This window comes from Mycteria americana, chromosome 8, assembly GCF_035582795.1.
Source record: "Mycteria americana isolate JAX WOST 10 ecotype Jacksonville Zoo and Gardens chromosome 8, USCA_MyAme_1.0, whole genome shotgun sequence".
Taxonomy (NCBI): Eukaryota; Metazoa; Chordata; class Aves; order Ciconiiformes; family Ciconiidae; genus Mycteria; species Mycteria americana.
Window position 1 is genome coordinate 3,954,099 of NC_134372.1, and position 15,755 is coordinate 3,969,853.

Sequence of the window (15,755 nt, forward strand, 5' to 3'; positions counted from 1 at the left end):
TGTGCGCACACATGCATGTGCTGATGTGTGCCTGTGTGCACGCATGTATGTGTTGATGTGTGTCTGTGTCCACACATATACGTGTTGATGTGTGTCTGTGTGCACACATATACGTGTTGATGTGTCTGTGTACATACACATATACGTGCTGATGTGTGTCTGTGTGCACACATATACGTGTTGATGTGTCTGTGTACATACACATATACGTGCTGATGTGTGTCTGTGTGCACACATATACGTGTTGATGTGTCTGTGTACATACACATATACGTGCTGATGTGTGTCTGTGTGCACACATATACGTGTTGACGTGTCTGTGTACATACACATATACGTGCTGATGTGTGTCTGTGTGCACACATATACGTGTTGATGTGTCTGTGTACATACACATATACGTGTTGATGTGTGTCTGTGTGCACACGTACACGTCCTGATGTGTCTCTGTGTGCACACACATACACGTGTTGATGTGTGTCTCTGTGCACACATATACATGCTGATGTATGTCTGTGTGCACACATACATGTGCTGATGTATGTCTGTGTGTGCACACATATACGTGTTGACATGTGTCTGTGTTCGCACATATACATGCTGATGTATGTCTGTGTGCACACATATATGTGCTGATGTGTTTCTGTGTGCACACGTACACATCCTGATGTGTCTGTGTGTGCACAATATACATGTTGACGTGTGTCTGTGTGCACATACACGTGTTGATGTGTGTCTGTGTTCACACATACATGTGCTGATGTGTGTCTGTGTGCACCTGTACACATCCTGATGTGTCTCTGTGCACACACATACACATTTTGATGTGTGTCTGTGTGCACACATATGTGTGTTGATGTGCATCTGTGCGCACACATACCTGTGTTGATGTGTATCTCTGCACACATATACATGCTGATGTGTGTCTGTATACGCACACGTATATGTGTTGATGTGCATCTGTGTGTGCACGCATATATGTTGATGTGTGTCTATGTGCGCACGTCCTGATGTGTGCTGATGTGTATCTTTGTGCATGCATACACATCCTGATGTGTCTCTGTGCGCATGCACATATACGTGTTGATGTTTGTCTGTGTTCACACATATATGTGCTGATGTGTGTCTGTGTGTGTACACATATACGTGCTGATGCGTGTCTGCCACTCCACGTACAGACGTCTGTCCTCTGTGTTTAGTTGTGTGCTGCCAGTCTGTGCTTGTAGGTTCATGGGCAAATGTGAGCGTGCAGATGTGTGTGTGTGCAGATGGGTGTGTGCAGATGTGTGTGTGAGCAGATGTGCGTGTGCAGAGGCATGCAGTTGTGTGCTCACTTGTGCTGATGTGTTCGGGGATGTGAGTGGATCCCACTGGTGTGCGTGTAGGTGTGCGAGTGCTCACACGTCAGGTGTGTAGATGGGTGTGTGTACAGATGCGTGCAGCTGTACATACAGACACCTGTAGATACCCGCGTGGGGCGGATGCGTGCTGATGCACGCGTGCAGACCGTGCACGCGCAGCTGCGCACACACAGAGCGATGCGTGGACGCGTTCGAAGTGTGCGTGCAGATGTGCGTGCAGCTGCGCGCGTGCAAATAAGCACCTACACGCGCAGATACACGGGCAGAAGCGGGCACGCAGATGCGTGTGCAGACAAGCGCGCACAGATGCCCGTGGGTGCGCACACGTGCGGGCGCAGGTGCGTGTGCAGACGCGGGAGCCGAGATGCCCGCCTTACAGACGGCTGCGCGCCGGTTTGCCCGCGCAGATGCGCGCACAGAGCCGGCGGCTGCACCGAGCCCCCAGCGCTGCCCACCGTCGCGCCACCCCGCGCCCCAACCCCCCCTCCCCACCCCGCAGCCGGGCCGGGCTGGCACTGCGGGGGCCGCCGGGGTCCCGCCGTGCGGTGCCGCCGTGGGGGGGGGGGTCACCCCGTTATAGCGGGGGGGGGACACACGCCGAGGCGGGCTGGCGGTCCCTTTAAGGCAGGCACTCGGCCTCGGAGCGTGTGTGCGGTGTGTGCCTGCGTGTGTGCGCGCGCGCGCGTGTGTGTGTGCCTGCATGTGTGTGTGTGTGTGCGCGCGTGTGCCCGCCCCCGGCCCCTCCCCGGAGCTGCCAATCACCCGGCGGCCGCTTTGATGTCGGCAGCCCTTGGCCGCCGCGCCGCCGCGCTCGCACACAGGCACCGGGCGCTCCGTGCCTCTGCCCGCCGCCGCGCCCGCTGCTCCCAGGGAAACTTTCCGGGGCTCGGGGGGGTGGGGGGCGGCACGGGGGGGGGGGGGCCTGTGGAGCCCGGCATCCCGCGACGCCCGCCCGCAGCCTGCTGAGCCCCCTGCGAGCCGCCGGGGGAGGGAGGGAGGGGGGGGGGAAAGGAAAAGGTTTAAGAAGGAAAAATAATTATAATTCGCTTTTTTGTTGTTGGTTTTTTTTAAGAAAGGATTTAAAGGGAATTTGAAAAGGGGAAAGAAAATTCCAGGAAAAAGTTTAAAAGTTTAAAAGGAAAGGAGGAAAAAAAAAAAAAACTTTAAAAAGAAAGATTTCAAGAGGGAGCAAATTTTTTTCGGAAGAGGAGGAAAAAAAAAAAAATTGAGGGAGGAAAAAAAAAAAAAATAATTGCGAAGGGCTTGATCCGGGCGGCGGAGAACAATACTCGCCGGGAAAGTTGCTGCGCGGCTCGGGAGGGAGCGGCGGGAGGAAAATGCCGCAGCTGGGCAGCGGCGGCGGGGACGACCTGGGGGCCACCGACGAGATGCTGGCCTTCAAGGACGAGGGCGAGCAGGAGGAGAAGATCCCCGAGAACGCCTTCACGGAGCGCGACCTGGCCGACCTCAAGTCCTCGCTGGTGAACGAGTCGGAGGGCAGCGGCAGCCCGGCCGCCGCCGCCGCCGACCCTGAGGTGAGCCGGGCCGCCCGCGCCGCCCCCGCCCCGGCCCCGCGCCCCCCGCCCGCCACCCCCCGCTCTGCCTCTCTCTCTCCTCCCCATGCAGGCCATCAGGCGTGTGCAGGATCCGCAGAGGGTTTATCAGGAGAAGCTCCCCGACCACATGGATGATGGTTAGTCGCAGCGACCCCCGCGTCTCTCTCGCTCTCTCTCTCCTTCTCTCTCTCCCCCTGTGTGTCCCCATCCGCGGTCCCCGCCGGCCTCCCCCGCCTCGCCCCGGCCAGCCGAGCCGGCCAGGCGCTCACCATCCCCGGGGTGGGTGAAGCCCCGGTCCCCAGGCCTGCCGCCCTGCAACCCCCGGGAGTGAGGGATGCCGACCCGGCCGCCACAGCCCCCCCGGAGAGAGCTGCTCCTGTCAGCAGCGAGGCTTCCCAGTGCACCTCCTGTGGGACCCCGCGTCCCCGGGGGACCCTGGCACCCCCCAACACCCTCTCTGAGGAGTGTGGGGCAAAAAGACTCCCGAAATGTGCTGTAACCTCTGTGGGGGGCCCCGAGAGGCAGAGGAATCACCTGTCGTAAGGCAAATCTTGATGCGGAACTTTACTTTTAGCAGGTATGAAGCATCAGGACCCAGGGATGTATAAAGGATCTGCGTATTCTGGCTACCCTTTCCTAATGCTCTCAGACCCTTATCTGCCAAATGGATCTATGTCACCTCTGGTGAGTTCATCCTCCTCTTACAGAGAAGTTTCGTGGCCTCTCTCACTGCTGAAGTGCATTGCAGGTATCGTGCAGGCACCTACACGTGCTTTTTTTCCTGACAAATTGCAGCCCTGTTTCTAAAATGCCTGGGCACTGTTCTGTCCAAGCCGAAGGGAGAAGGAGTGGGAAGGGGGAAGATGCTCGGCAGCAGCGCCTGCTTCGCTCCAAATTTGCTGGAGGAGCTTCTCTTCCAATCTCCCCATCCTCTGGGTTCGCCTTTACTCTTCCAGCAATCAAACTCTAATATCTAATGTAAGAATGCCCCTTCCTTTTTCTGGGTCACGGGCTTTGGAGGCGAGCAGCTTCTGGTGTTTGTGTTCAGGGATTTGTCCTGCAGCTTAACTTTTAGTTCGACGTTATCTGCTTGTAAGATGGCCAGGTTTTGGTCTGCCTTCGGTTAGGGCTCTGTTGTGGATGATGGCCCAGAAAGTGAGTCTTGCGTTTCTAAGATGGCAATAGAGGTTTTTAGAAAAAGGCTTAATGCTGCTGGAGGACTATTCCCGTCTGTTTCCTGTAAAGTTTTTCCCCCTCGGGTCAAATCAGCTTTAGTAATTCTGTATATTCTAATGTTTATAAGTTTTGCAATCTAAATAATTAAACTAAAGGCTTCTCTGCAAAAGCTGTCTTTTCCCATCACCATCTCTACCAGAACTTCAGAAAATAATGTCACGACATTGCAGCAGATAAGTCAGTGCTCGTGTCGCTCCTGGGGAGCCGGCATTGCTGCATTCATTTCAGACATTATTCTGCATTTGCAGTTGGTAAATGAGAGCAGAACATCACTTGGTTTATTTCAGTTTTAGTTTTTAACCTGTAAAGGGATAAGGTTTAAAAGAATATATAATGCCCTCCTCAGTTTCAGCCATTTGTTCTCTACAGGGGCAGGATGTTAAACTGGCCTTATGAAAACTTGGTGGATTGTGGGGTATGAAACTCAGGTTAAAGTGTGGTTAAATATTGTTCACTGGAATCACTGCCATGTCCTTCCGCCCGACCCTGCTGGCCTGCATGGCAGGAGGAGACGGGTCCCTCCATGAGCCTGCCCGTACCCCAGCACAGCCCTTCTTGGGGGAGCTGATTTCCCCAGCTGCAGGTTGTCGTAACTTTGCTGAAGTTGGTTTGCAGATATTGAGGATCTGTCCCTAAATCTTGAAGTCTTCCTTCAGTTTACAGCAAGAAAAGATGCGTTTGCAAGGCAGGGCCAAGGTACGTTGTTGTAACCCAAATAAGCGTTTCTTCTGTTGCTTCACACCTCGTGTCCCTTCCTCCAGGTACCAGGTATCCCCCTCGCCGCTCTAAAATATTAAGTTGCTCGCTTCTTGATACATTTTAAATGATAATATTAAATTTGTCTTATTTAACCGCATTTAGTTTGCTCCCTGGTATAGAATCTGGGTAAATTCAGAGTTACATTAGCCCAGCAACTATTTGCTGTAGTAGAATATTTCTTTTAATCTTAAAACCTTACTAGATGGGCAACAAAATGCAATAGCCTATTTATTAGCAATTAAGCTAAAAAGTAGATTGTGGTTTGTGAATCGCCTTTCCCCTTGATAATGTAATAAAAACCCAAGAGGTTACTGTCGGAGCAATAGACAGGAGTAAATAGACTGTGCAGAACTCGAAGGGGAGAAAACTGAGTAGCAGAGAAGGAATGATCCTGTCCCCTTGAGAGCCACAGAAATCATCCACTGCCTCAGCCAGCTTTACTTAGGCCTGCTCAAATCCTGCGGTGTTTTATGTTCTGTGACTTAAAAAGCTGATTTGATGTTTTCAGCTAAAACTCTGTTACCTAATAGACATGGGAAGATTTCTTCCTCAGATAGAGGGTGGTCTTGACTTGGGTTTTTGACTTGGTACAATAGCTATTTTGCTATATCTTTCTGGGCAATTTTTTCTTGTATTTATATTGACTGTGCAAAGGTTATCATAGTGAATTACGTATTGCTCTCATACAGATTTATTGCTGCTGTGTATATTATATAAAGTGCGGGCTATAATCTGGTGGCTGCTTCCAATAATTGAGGAGGTCAGATCTATGACCGAAGATTGCAGATACTTAACCATCCATAAAAGTGTATTTAATTAACACTTGAGCGCAAGTAGAGTCGGGGAAGAGGGTTGTGTGAGTGAATGGAATTATGTATCACAGTCATGTGTGCACTTGGTAGTGGAGATTGTTTTTTGGTTAATGGGGCTTCCTGGAAATGGTTGTTTGCAGCTAGGATTAATTTCAGAATCTTCAAAAATAAAAATTAAAAAAATTAACCCAGGAGTACTTTGGCAAACTGTCAGGGCTTTACATTTAACTGATTGAAAAATATAATACATCTCCCTGAAAGATGAAGGGCGGCCGGCACCGAAGCTGCAGGTTGAACCCCCACCCTGCGACGCACTGTAAAACCACATTTATTTTTTTTTTTTTTCCTGTGGGCTCCCTCCGAACCCTGGCAGGGTGCTGCGAGCGGTGCTGGAGCCGGCCCGGAGCGCCTGCCTGGGTGGGTGTGTCGCTACCGGCATTACCGGTGTGCTGCTTTCCTCTTTCCTTTCTTCTTGTCTCAGCAGCATCACTTTTGCTTTGTTTCCCTCAAGGTGGTTGTAGCCCGCTAACTGTTACACTGCTCACCCCAGCATCCTGCTAGACTGCCCGCATCTCCCCAGCCAAAATTGTCTCTTTTTACCAAAACACACCCACTTGTGTTATTTACATGCTCTGATGTCGCTTCAGAGTGATGCACTGAACATGTCCGGGTACCTGACATCAGCAGCAATGCCGAGCCCAGCTGATGTCCCTGGCGAGCAGCAGGATGTGGCAAGAGCCACCCAGCAGGCAGATGGTGAGCGTTCGGCTCGGTGGGCCACCTTTGCTGCAGGTGGCAAACGCCAGTTTAGGGTAATTCAGCTGGAGTGACGCTGGTTCGAGCATGCACAAGTAGCCTGGACTGGCAGCAGAGCTATCAGAGAGAGAAAGGAGGACTAGGGGGTGGCCAGGGTGTGCAGGTGAAGGTGCTCCTGGAGCTGGGGACGAGGCAGCGGGCTGAGGTCGGGTGTCCTGTGTTTTGGGACCATGCTGTGAACCCCCGTCGGCTGACCGGGCTGGGGAGGGCACACTCTCGGTCAAGTGCGTTAAGAGCATCTCGGCGCAGACTGTGCATGCATCTGAAATCTCGAAATTTTGCAAGGCACCCGGAGAACCGTTTCTCACCCGGCTCTCGGATGTCGCGTGTGTGGTGGTTCATGACTCTGCTTTGAGTCTCCCGACTCTTGCAAAGTCCAGCTTTATCCAGCGTGGAATATATAGGATTTGCAGGTTAAAAATCTGTAAGAAACTTCCAAAGAATACTAACAAGTTGAGGAACTGTTTTTCTAAATGAAATATAAAATCATAAAACTATATCCTTTTTTAAATAGTACAAATGATTTTAAATCAAATTAAGGTACATCCTTAGTAAGAACATCAGCCTTTTAGGTGGTTACAAACATTAGAGGTCAGACATGGTCAAACATGTTAACACTTTGATCAGATTAAAATATTTTTCTTGCTACAGTTGTATAATTGAGTTTAGACCCGAGGGGGTTTTCTGAACATTGTTATATCTTGTACCATGTGGTAGTTAAATGGTAGAAGGAGCACTTATAAGTTCCTTTTGTAAATAGGTTTATAAAATAAGGGAATGAGCTGTTCTGTCCCATATGTAGGGCACAAGGTCTTCCCCACTCCCGTCGATGGGAGAGCTGCTGGGGGAGCCCTTCACACCTTCTGTGCACCTCTGTTGTGTGTAGTGAGCGTGTGAGGTGTGCGAAGGCAGAATTAAAATGCTTTATATATAAGCTGAGGCACGGGACTTTCTGTCTGTGTGAAAAACAGAGGTCCAAGAGCCTCTATTTCTCTGGAAAACAGACACTACCTAATTGTCTTAATAATTAAGTTGTCTAACCAGAGCTCACGTAGGAGCAGAAGGGTGGTGGTGCCTTCCCAAGCTCTGCACATCTAAAGTCCCCAAATGAGATGGCAGGCCTAGGAAATAATGCCGATGTTCCGAGCCTGCTCCCTGTGGTCCGCCGGGCTCCTTGAGCTTGGGTCCCGTTGAGTGGGTTTGAAGTATCCCCTTGGGCAGGGCAAGATGAAAGTGCAGTTACTTCTGGCCTGGGGCCACAGGTCCCAAATGTCTATCATGAGGTCAAAAAGCGCGGAGCTGAAAGTCTCCTGCTGCCCTGCGCCGGACAGAAGCTCGAGCAGCAGCAGCTGAGCCCTGGGACACGGCTACTTCTGCTGCAGCCCCCTTCCCCCAAGGCTGCTCCGTCCCTTTGCGGGAGGAGGCCGATGCCCCCGCAGCAGTTGGCGGAAGGAAATCTGCAGCTCAGCTGCTTCTGTGTAGAAGTCTTTCTGTCCTAGCTTGCACTGTCAGGGCAATAGTTTAGTATTGTTTTTTCCTGTGTCGAGTTCTGATCCTGTTGAAACCAGTGGGAAAACTCCCCGGAGTCGCCTTGTGATGGGGATTTGTCGCTGCTGCATCCTCCTCCAGATGTTGTGCGTGGAGGGAGGGCAGCTGCAAGCGAACAGTAGCTCCATGCATTACCAGCAGTGCCTGCTGCTGCGGGAGAGCAACGTCGCCGGCAGCTTCCCAGCCAGGTTCCCTGGCAGCAGGGCTTGCGCTACGGGACCTCGCCGGGCAGTACTCTGTCCCCATAAATTGTTATATTCCCGGCAGAAAGTGTTAGGAGTGTGGTGGCTGTTGATGGATGTCCTGGCAGACAGACAGAGGAGTAATTTGTTCCCTCCCGACCAGAGCGAATCCACTTCTTCCAGCTCTTCTACCTAGCTTGAAATAGGATAATGGTGAAAATAATTTTTTATATTAAAGCATAATGTTGGATAGGTGGATGTACCAAGGCGCAGGGCTTCCGAGGTCATTTATTGCATGTCTGATTCAGCCTTGGTTCCCCCCCAAGGAAAATTCTTGTGTTAATTTCTGAGTTCATATCACACCCTCAATTTTGAAGCAGAACTTCCCTTTGAAATAAATTAGAGAGTTCTGCTTGAGAAGCAGTGACATGATACAGCACTGCCTGTGTGTGGTCTAATATAACCTTGTTTTTAAAATTGTTTGGAATGAAAAAAAGAGAAAGAAAAATGTCACAGGGAAACAAAAGCAAGTTTTATGTAAACCCATACATGTGAATAAGTGTGCACATGATTCAGACAGTTCGACAGTATCTGCTCTCCCACTGGGATTTCTTCGTTCCTACCGTGGAACTGGCTTTCCAGGCATGGGATGATTTGTCGCTGGGGAGCTGCTATGAGATTATGTATGGTAAAGGCACTGTTCCTGCAAGCTTCCAACTGTTGCTGTTTGTGAAATGTTATTAGCTCAACCGGTTGAGAATTTGGAGAGAAAAGCGAAATCTAACGTCAACCCAAGCTCCCAAAGCTCATCCATGTTAATGATTAATATTTTTGATATTTTAACTGTGAAGAACAAAGTGATTTGGGGGTGAACAGCACACGACATGTCCAAGATGAAAGAACAGAGCTGGTCTGGTATCCAAAGCTTTAACCGAGAGAAGGGGGGAGCGGTGGGAGCGCAGCAAGGAACTCTGCAATGCGCTTGCATGTCGCCTCGCAGCTTGCAGTCGTCTCCTGCCATAAGTCTACAGGCACCATTAAATTCCTGCGTTCGGGTGGAAACTCTGACAAATCCGTACAGTCGGGTGCGCTGGCATTTTGCTGTTCCGAGGTACCCATTCAACCACGCATGTGTTCCTGTGACTAAACAGGCATTGCCGACTCCATAGGGATGACTCTCTTGACTGCTCTCATAGATCATCTGTGAAGGGCCAGATCCTAATCTCAGGCTGAATCTATCTGTAAGCATGATCTGCAAGTGAAGCAGGTTTTCAGGATACGGGTGGTGTGAGCTGCACGCCTAAGATTGCAGTCTGGTCCGGACTGCGTGTGTCTGTGTGTACATGACATGATGGTTATTGGTAGAGCACAGTCAAGTGCTGAGAAACATCAACAGTTTTGAGGAAACATCTACAGCTTGCCATTAATTTCATACCCGCAGTTCTTTGTCTGCCCTTTGGCCATGAGTGATATTCAGCAAGACTGAATTTAGTCTTCGTTTCGTATGGCTTGGCCCTTGAGCCCCCTTGCTAATTCACCGAAGAGAAGGTGAAGGAAGGAGTTGTGCATCTGTGAGCATCGTGTATGCTCACGGGGAGGCTGTGCTGGACAGGGCAGGCTTGGGTGAACAACAGTTGAGCACATGCTGCTGTTCAGTTACTAAAATCTCCTGCACCACATGTGAGTCACAAATTCCTCAAGAAATCCTCACGGATTGTCTTCTCCTGTCTGTTGCATTGATTTGAAGAGGGACTAGATGCCAGACATCTCCAGCACTGTCCTCTTGGAGAGGTCATTGCCACTGCAGGAGCTTTTCTCCCTCCCACCCCTCTGAGGCTTTGGGCTGTCCGCAGCCATCACGCAACACCTCTCCTTTCATTTGCTGCTGCTTTTCTTCAGTTTCCCATGCCTTTGCCGCTCCAGCTCGCTGCTCTTGGTGCCAGGAGATGGCTTATGTCAGCATCTCTCCCAGCCTGATGTATATATGCTCTTACCTCATCATTTACCAATGGTGGGTGGAGGGCACAGAAATAGGAGAGTAGGTACAAGTTGCTTCCTGAACTCTTTGCAGAGCCACTGCGGCAGGGAAAACTTCTCAGCCTGACCAAATCCCAGGCTGGTGCCAAGCTGGGACGTGTAAGTCCCCCCCACAGGCTCTTTCATGTGCTATTCTTCCAAATCTCTCTTTAAAAAATAGGCTATAACATGATACTTGCTCATTAGTCTCTATGTCTGGAGGATGAAACAAAGGTTCGGTAGGAGGATGGGTGACTCAGAGGGTTGGTAACAGGATACAGAGCTGTTAGTTTCCTAGTTTCCAGTTTTAATCCAGCTGAATCAGTAAAGACCGAACGCCTGTTCTGTCTGCTGGTTTGTCCAGCGGTCTGTCCGGGAGGGCACGGCTCCCTCCAGCCCCCAGGCAGGGTGAGTGTTTCATGGCCTGAATGATGAGATGTCCTGGGAACCTACCAAGTCTGTACCAAGCACTCTGCAAATGTCAGCCGAGGTCTTCGTTCTTGCCTTGGGACTGCCAGTTCAGCACATGCTGCTGGCTCACAAACCCACCTACTTCATTTCTTAAAGGAAGTGATTGCAACATCACGCGCCTCTGAGCCTTGATTACGGCAGGATCTTTTTCTTGGTCACCTCCCAATGATCTTGGACAGAGAGCTCTCACCTTCATCTCCTTACGGAGCAGCTTCTCACTGCTCGGTCCTGTGGCCCTTTTCTCTGATTTTTGCCTTTGAGTTTTTATGACCCTTCCCAAAGTTACGAAGAACTATTCCACCACCGCTGCCTCTGTGAAGCCGTTTCACGGAGAAAGTGGAACGTTTAGTCAATACTGAGGATGAGGAGGGTTAGCAAAACCTGGCAGAACTAGTGGTACCCATCCAGAGCATCCCGCTGGCTGGAGGTGCTGGGCAGGAGGTCACCCAGGCGGCTTTAAACCACCGCTCCTCTCCCATCCGCCACTTCTGTGCTAAACACAGCTCAGCTGCAATGAAAAGAATCTGGTTCATTGTGTTTCACGGGGTCCCAAAATTAGTATTTTGTTAAACAAAACAATAAACTCAACAATGCTGTGGTAAGTTTTCGAAACCAAAGTAAAGCTGGATACTAGAATCTAGAGCACTTTCCCCCTCCGGTTATAACAACTTTACATTTGATTAAATGATAGGCAAAAAAAGTCTCAACAGTATCTCCTTTGTTCCATTGAGATTCTGGAACTAAAATATACAAAGTACACGTCTGCCTTGAAGAGCTACGCAGTAATCATGGATTGACCAAAAAAAGACTTTTTTTTTTTTTTTTTAGTGATTCAACTTCTATGCTATATGTTGAATTTGTTTTCTGCTGTGGTTTGCTCTGAGGAATAGCATACACGAGCATAAACAGAGGTTCTCCTCTGATGGGACTTACACAAAAGCAAAATGTGAAAGCCCAAGATCATAAAGTATGCTTGACTCAGCACGAGGGGGATACAATTATAAACACACTTGTGGCAGAACTGCTGGGGAGATGCTCTTCCCAGCAAAATGCCCAGAAAGGATCAGAAATGTGGAATTTTTATTCTAACACTGAGGAGATGGCACTGCGGAGATTGCTTTCATGTTTAGGAAATAAACCATCGTAAGATCTACCACATGAAAATTTGTTGTTCTTAGCATGGAGAGGCTGATGAGTTGGTGCTCGTTACATGCCGCTGCCCTGGAATTACTGGCGCGGGAGCGGAGATAGCGAGGAGGAGTCGTCGTCTTCTACAAACCTCGCTTTGTATGACTTTGCCCTAAAAGAAGAAAGGCCGATTCTAACGTGGGAGACAGTGCACAACCCCTGACACCAGCATACCCGAGGTCGAAATTTGGCCTTTGAGCTTTGGCTTCCTGCTATAACTTACAGAGTGTGGCATTGCCAGCTTTGAAATCCGACCACCCAAAGGGACGCGCAGATTCAGAAATACAGGTGACGTTTTGCGGGATCGCATCGTGCTGTGCGATTCCTTTGGGACAGGCAGTGCTGTCATATAGGATAAATTAAAATATACATATTAACCCTAAATCCAAAACAGAAGCAGTAATATAAAATAAGAAATAAAATTTAAAAAAAACCCACCCAAACCTTTTTGTTTAACTTTCTCTGATACAAAGCAATTTCTCCAGGACTGTACACCATATGAAACACATTATAAATGCTCTTGTAAAATCCACATCATTATACCACATGAAAGGCTGGGTCCTAAAAATAGCCATTCAGAGAGGATGCAGGCTAGTAGCAATTTCGGTGATCATGAAATAGTTGTGTTGACATCTCTATGCATGCACACCCACAGAAAGCTTTGACTTTTGAATATTCTTAGCAACATTTGTGCTTTATGGAATTTTCCACGTTCTAGTCCCATGAATAGTCTCTTACCCGGGGTGTTCCTTTCTGATCTTACTGCCATGTTTCTAACCCTGATTTTCCTGGGAAAATGGGTAAATGATTTTTTTTTTTTTTAATTTTACATAAAACTCTTTCCTTGCTATCAGTTTGACAGCAGTTGACAGTATCAGTTGTATTTCCCTGTCTCCTATCAATGGAAAGGTTTTCTTTTTCCTTCAGTAGACACACGCATCCCTGATGTTTTGGAGGGCTAACTGTCAAAATGTAAAGCTAGAGCATTAGATGATAACATGAGGAGCTGCCACATCTACCCGGCCTTTGTATCTGCTGTAGTATTCAAAAGAAAGTAAATGAAATCTTCAGTAATTATACAGCAATGTATCCACAACAAAAAATTTCTTCCTTGTCCCAGCGATCAGAACTTGGCTTTTGTTTTGAAATATGAAAGGATGCAGCCTCCTGGCTTTGGTGTGTTTGCAGCAAAGCCCTGGCTGGGATAAACTGCCATAGCTCTGGGATAGGCAACAGAGTCCTGCCAATTGATATCACTGGAGATCTTTTTGAAGAGCTCATCAGATTTTATTTTATTGCTGTTGTGTTTTGGTTTTAGCTTGTTACTTTGTTTGAAATCATTACTATAGGGATAGTTTTCTGCAGAACGTTTGAATCTTCAGTGCTGATCTCTTGTTTGCATTTTTCCTCTGTAACTAGAGATGGGGATGCTGGAGACGTACACCCTCAAACACGAGGATGTCTGAAGGTTGTGGTTTAAGTCTGTCCAGGGTTTTAAGTGTGTGGCCCCTCCAAAGCCAGTTGGAAACAGTCTATTTCCTCAAAATAAGTTTGCTTTTGGAATTGGAGCAAAATCTTTGGAGATAGCGAATGAAATAATAGGGTGTTGAAGAAAATGACATTGCTGCTTAAATAGCTGGCATGAAAATCATTAAGTCTGAAGTTTCATTCAAATCAGATGTAGCTGTGGTTGTAATGGGGCAGGACACAAACTCTTCAAGCGATGCAACTCAGAGTGATTCACTCCCGAGACTTACAGTCATTCTCCAGGTTGTTTTAACTTAAGGGCAGCTCTTGTCCCTTGTCCAGCTCTGGAGTGCTTTTCCCATGGAAACAGGCTCTCAAGTTTTTAGATCGATCAGTTGAATTCTTGCAGGCTGTTAGCAGCTTTGAAGAATCAAATGCTGTAAAATGACATCACAGAAATGTGTTTGCTGTTGCTGATTTAGCTCCCTAAAGCAGCTGGACAGGGGGACGTGGGAACACCTTGACAAGCCAATAATTTTATATAAACCTTGTAGAGTAAATGCATTAATTTCTAAACACAGTCAGCAGTAATTTATAGATATATTTCCAACTAAGTGCTAAGAAATGTTGGCTCATGTTGGCATACATGCTCTGTATAATGCAACAGATACTGATGTTTAGAAGAAGCCAAAAAGTTTTTGAACACTTCTGGCTTGAAGTTAACATCATGCCTAAGTCCTTTTGTGTTTTCCATAATTCACTTGGTGGCTGAAACCGGGGTTATATCTGGTAATGTAAGTTTTTTACTATTCTGTTGAACTCTGTGCTTTTCCTGCTAGGAGCAGAATTCAGGTAAAAACACTAAATGTGTGCTGGCTGGGACTTCTGACAGCATTTGAACGTGCGTTGTTGTAGAGAAAATTTAATTTCTTCCCTCAAGAGGACAGAAAATTACCTAATATGTCAGTGCCAGTTGCTTGGTTATTGGCATTTACTGGAAATAGTATCTAACTACATGCATATATTGAAACTTTGCAAAATAAAATGTTTTAAAATTATAATATACTATTTGTACTGATCTAGTACGTGGATCTGCATATAAATGCATACTGAGGGATGAGGCAGGCAGCAGTGAATCCCCGAAAGATCAGCTCCCCTATCCAAAAGCATCACTGTTCATCCAAATTTTCGTCAAAAACCGGTGCCACGGTAAATGCCTGACTCCCGGGCGGGTGCGTTGCTGTTTGCCGTGGGTGGGAGCTGCCTCTCTCCTGCCTGCGCCCTGGGAGTTCGTTTGATACGGAGCCGAGCGATCCTCTTACCAGAGAGCACCAGGTGCCGTGTCAGACGCATGTAAATAGCCAAATAAACAGACATTAGTAACACCAGTTGTTTATGTGTTAACACAGGATGTTCTCAAAATCAGGTAAGAAGTGAGGCACGTTACCAAGTTTTATAGCAGAGGAACCGGATAGTCTTGTAACTGCCATGCAGGGCTGCGGCGGAGGAAGCGTGGTTTTATCCCAGCTTCTGCTCCCAGTCCCCCAGGAGCTTGTTTTTCCGTGACTCAGTTTCCCCCAGGAGCATTTTGAAGCTTTATCGTTTCATGGGTAAGCGACGTTTGGAGAGCACTGCAGGGAAAGCCACGTTGATACAGAAAAAACCTATAAAATCCAACACCGGCTGCTGCGAGAGGGGATGTTTCAGAAACGATCAGAGAAGGACTAGCCAAAAAAAGTAAGCTGTGCTGCTTATTGGACCATTTACTTCAAGATATTAAACAAATTGCAATTTCTTAATCTTTTAGCAAGTTACAGGTGGCCCTAAAACCACAACTCCTTCAAGGTGATTGGCATCTTTGCTCGCTTTAAAAACAAATTGCCTTTTCAGCCTAAACGGTAATTTCACGGAGTGGCATTAGTTGGATGGGAACGATGACTGGATGGGCCAACACGTTGTCTCAAATACACATGCCGCACAAATCCATGCTATGAAACCGAGGACAAAATGTCATTTCTTATTTACCTGCTTGTAATATGCTGATGAGAACAACCTGTAGGATTACATGGCATAGTTTTTGGACAGGCATACCAAACCCCTGGATGCATAATTTAAATTCCTTGTCATGAAGAATGAGTCTATTTATCTTGGAACCTTTTTTACTTAAACAGTAATCTCCAGGAAATCATTTGTTAGCAGTAGTTAGCTGCCAGTTTGTCAGTTAATGGCTTGAGGCAAAGTCAGAAGCGAAGGAAATCTTTTCCAGGGAAGATGCTGCTGTCGCATGTGGTGCAGAAAGGTTTATAACAGAAAGTATTAGAGGAGGCAGTCAGATGAGTTCAG

General features: G+C 47.9%; 1 protein-coding gene across 8 annotated transcripts in view; it reads left to right on the forward strand.

Annotated features, from left to right (window-relative positions):
- The first annotated feature begins 2,282 nt into the window (after positions 1–2,282).
- Positions 2,283–15,755, forward strand: part of TCF7 (transcription factor 7) — a 75,733-nt gene continuing 62,260 nt past the window's right edge. For 2 of the 8 annotated variants that reach the window (XM_075509576.1, XM_075509581.1), the window contains exons 1-3: positions 2,285–2,896; positions 2,988–3,054; positions 3,492–3,601. In XM_075509576.1, coding sequence (XP_075365691.1) covers positions 2,699–2,896; positions 2,988–3,054; positions 3,492–3,601 — 375 coding nt within the window. In that variant the 5' untranslated portion in view covers positions 2,285–2,698. Of the gene's footprint in view, positions 2,897–2,987; positions 3,055–3,491; positions 3,602–15,755 lie in introns of all 8 variants that reach the window. The other 6 variants (XM_075509577.1, XM_075509578.1, XM_075509584.1 and 3 more) reach the window with 6 other exon arrangements.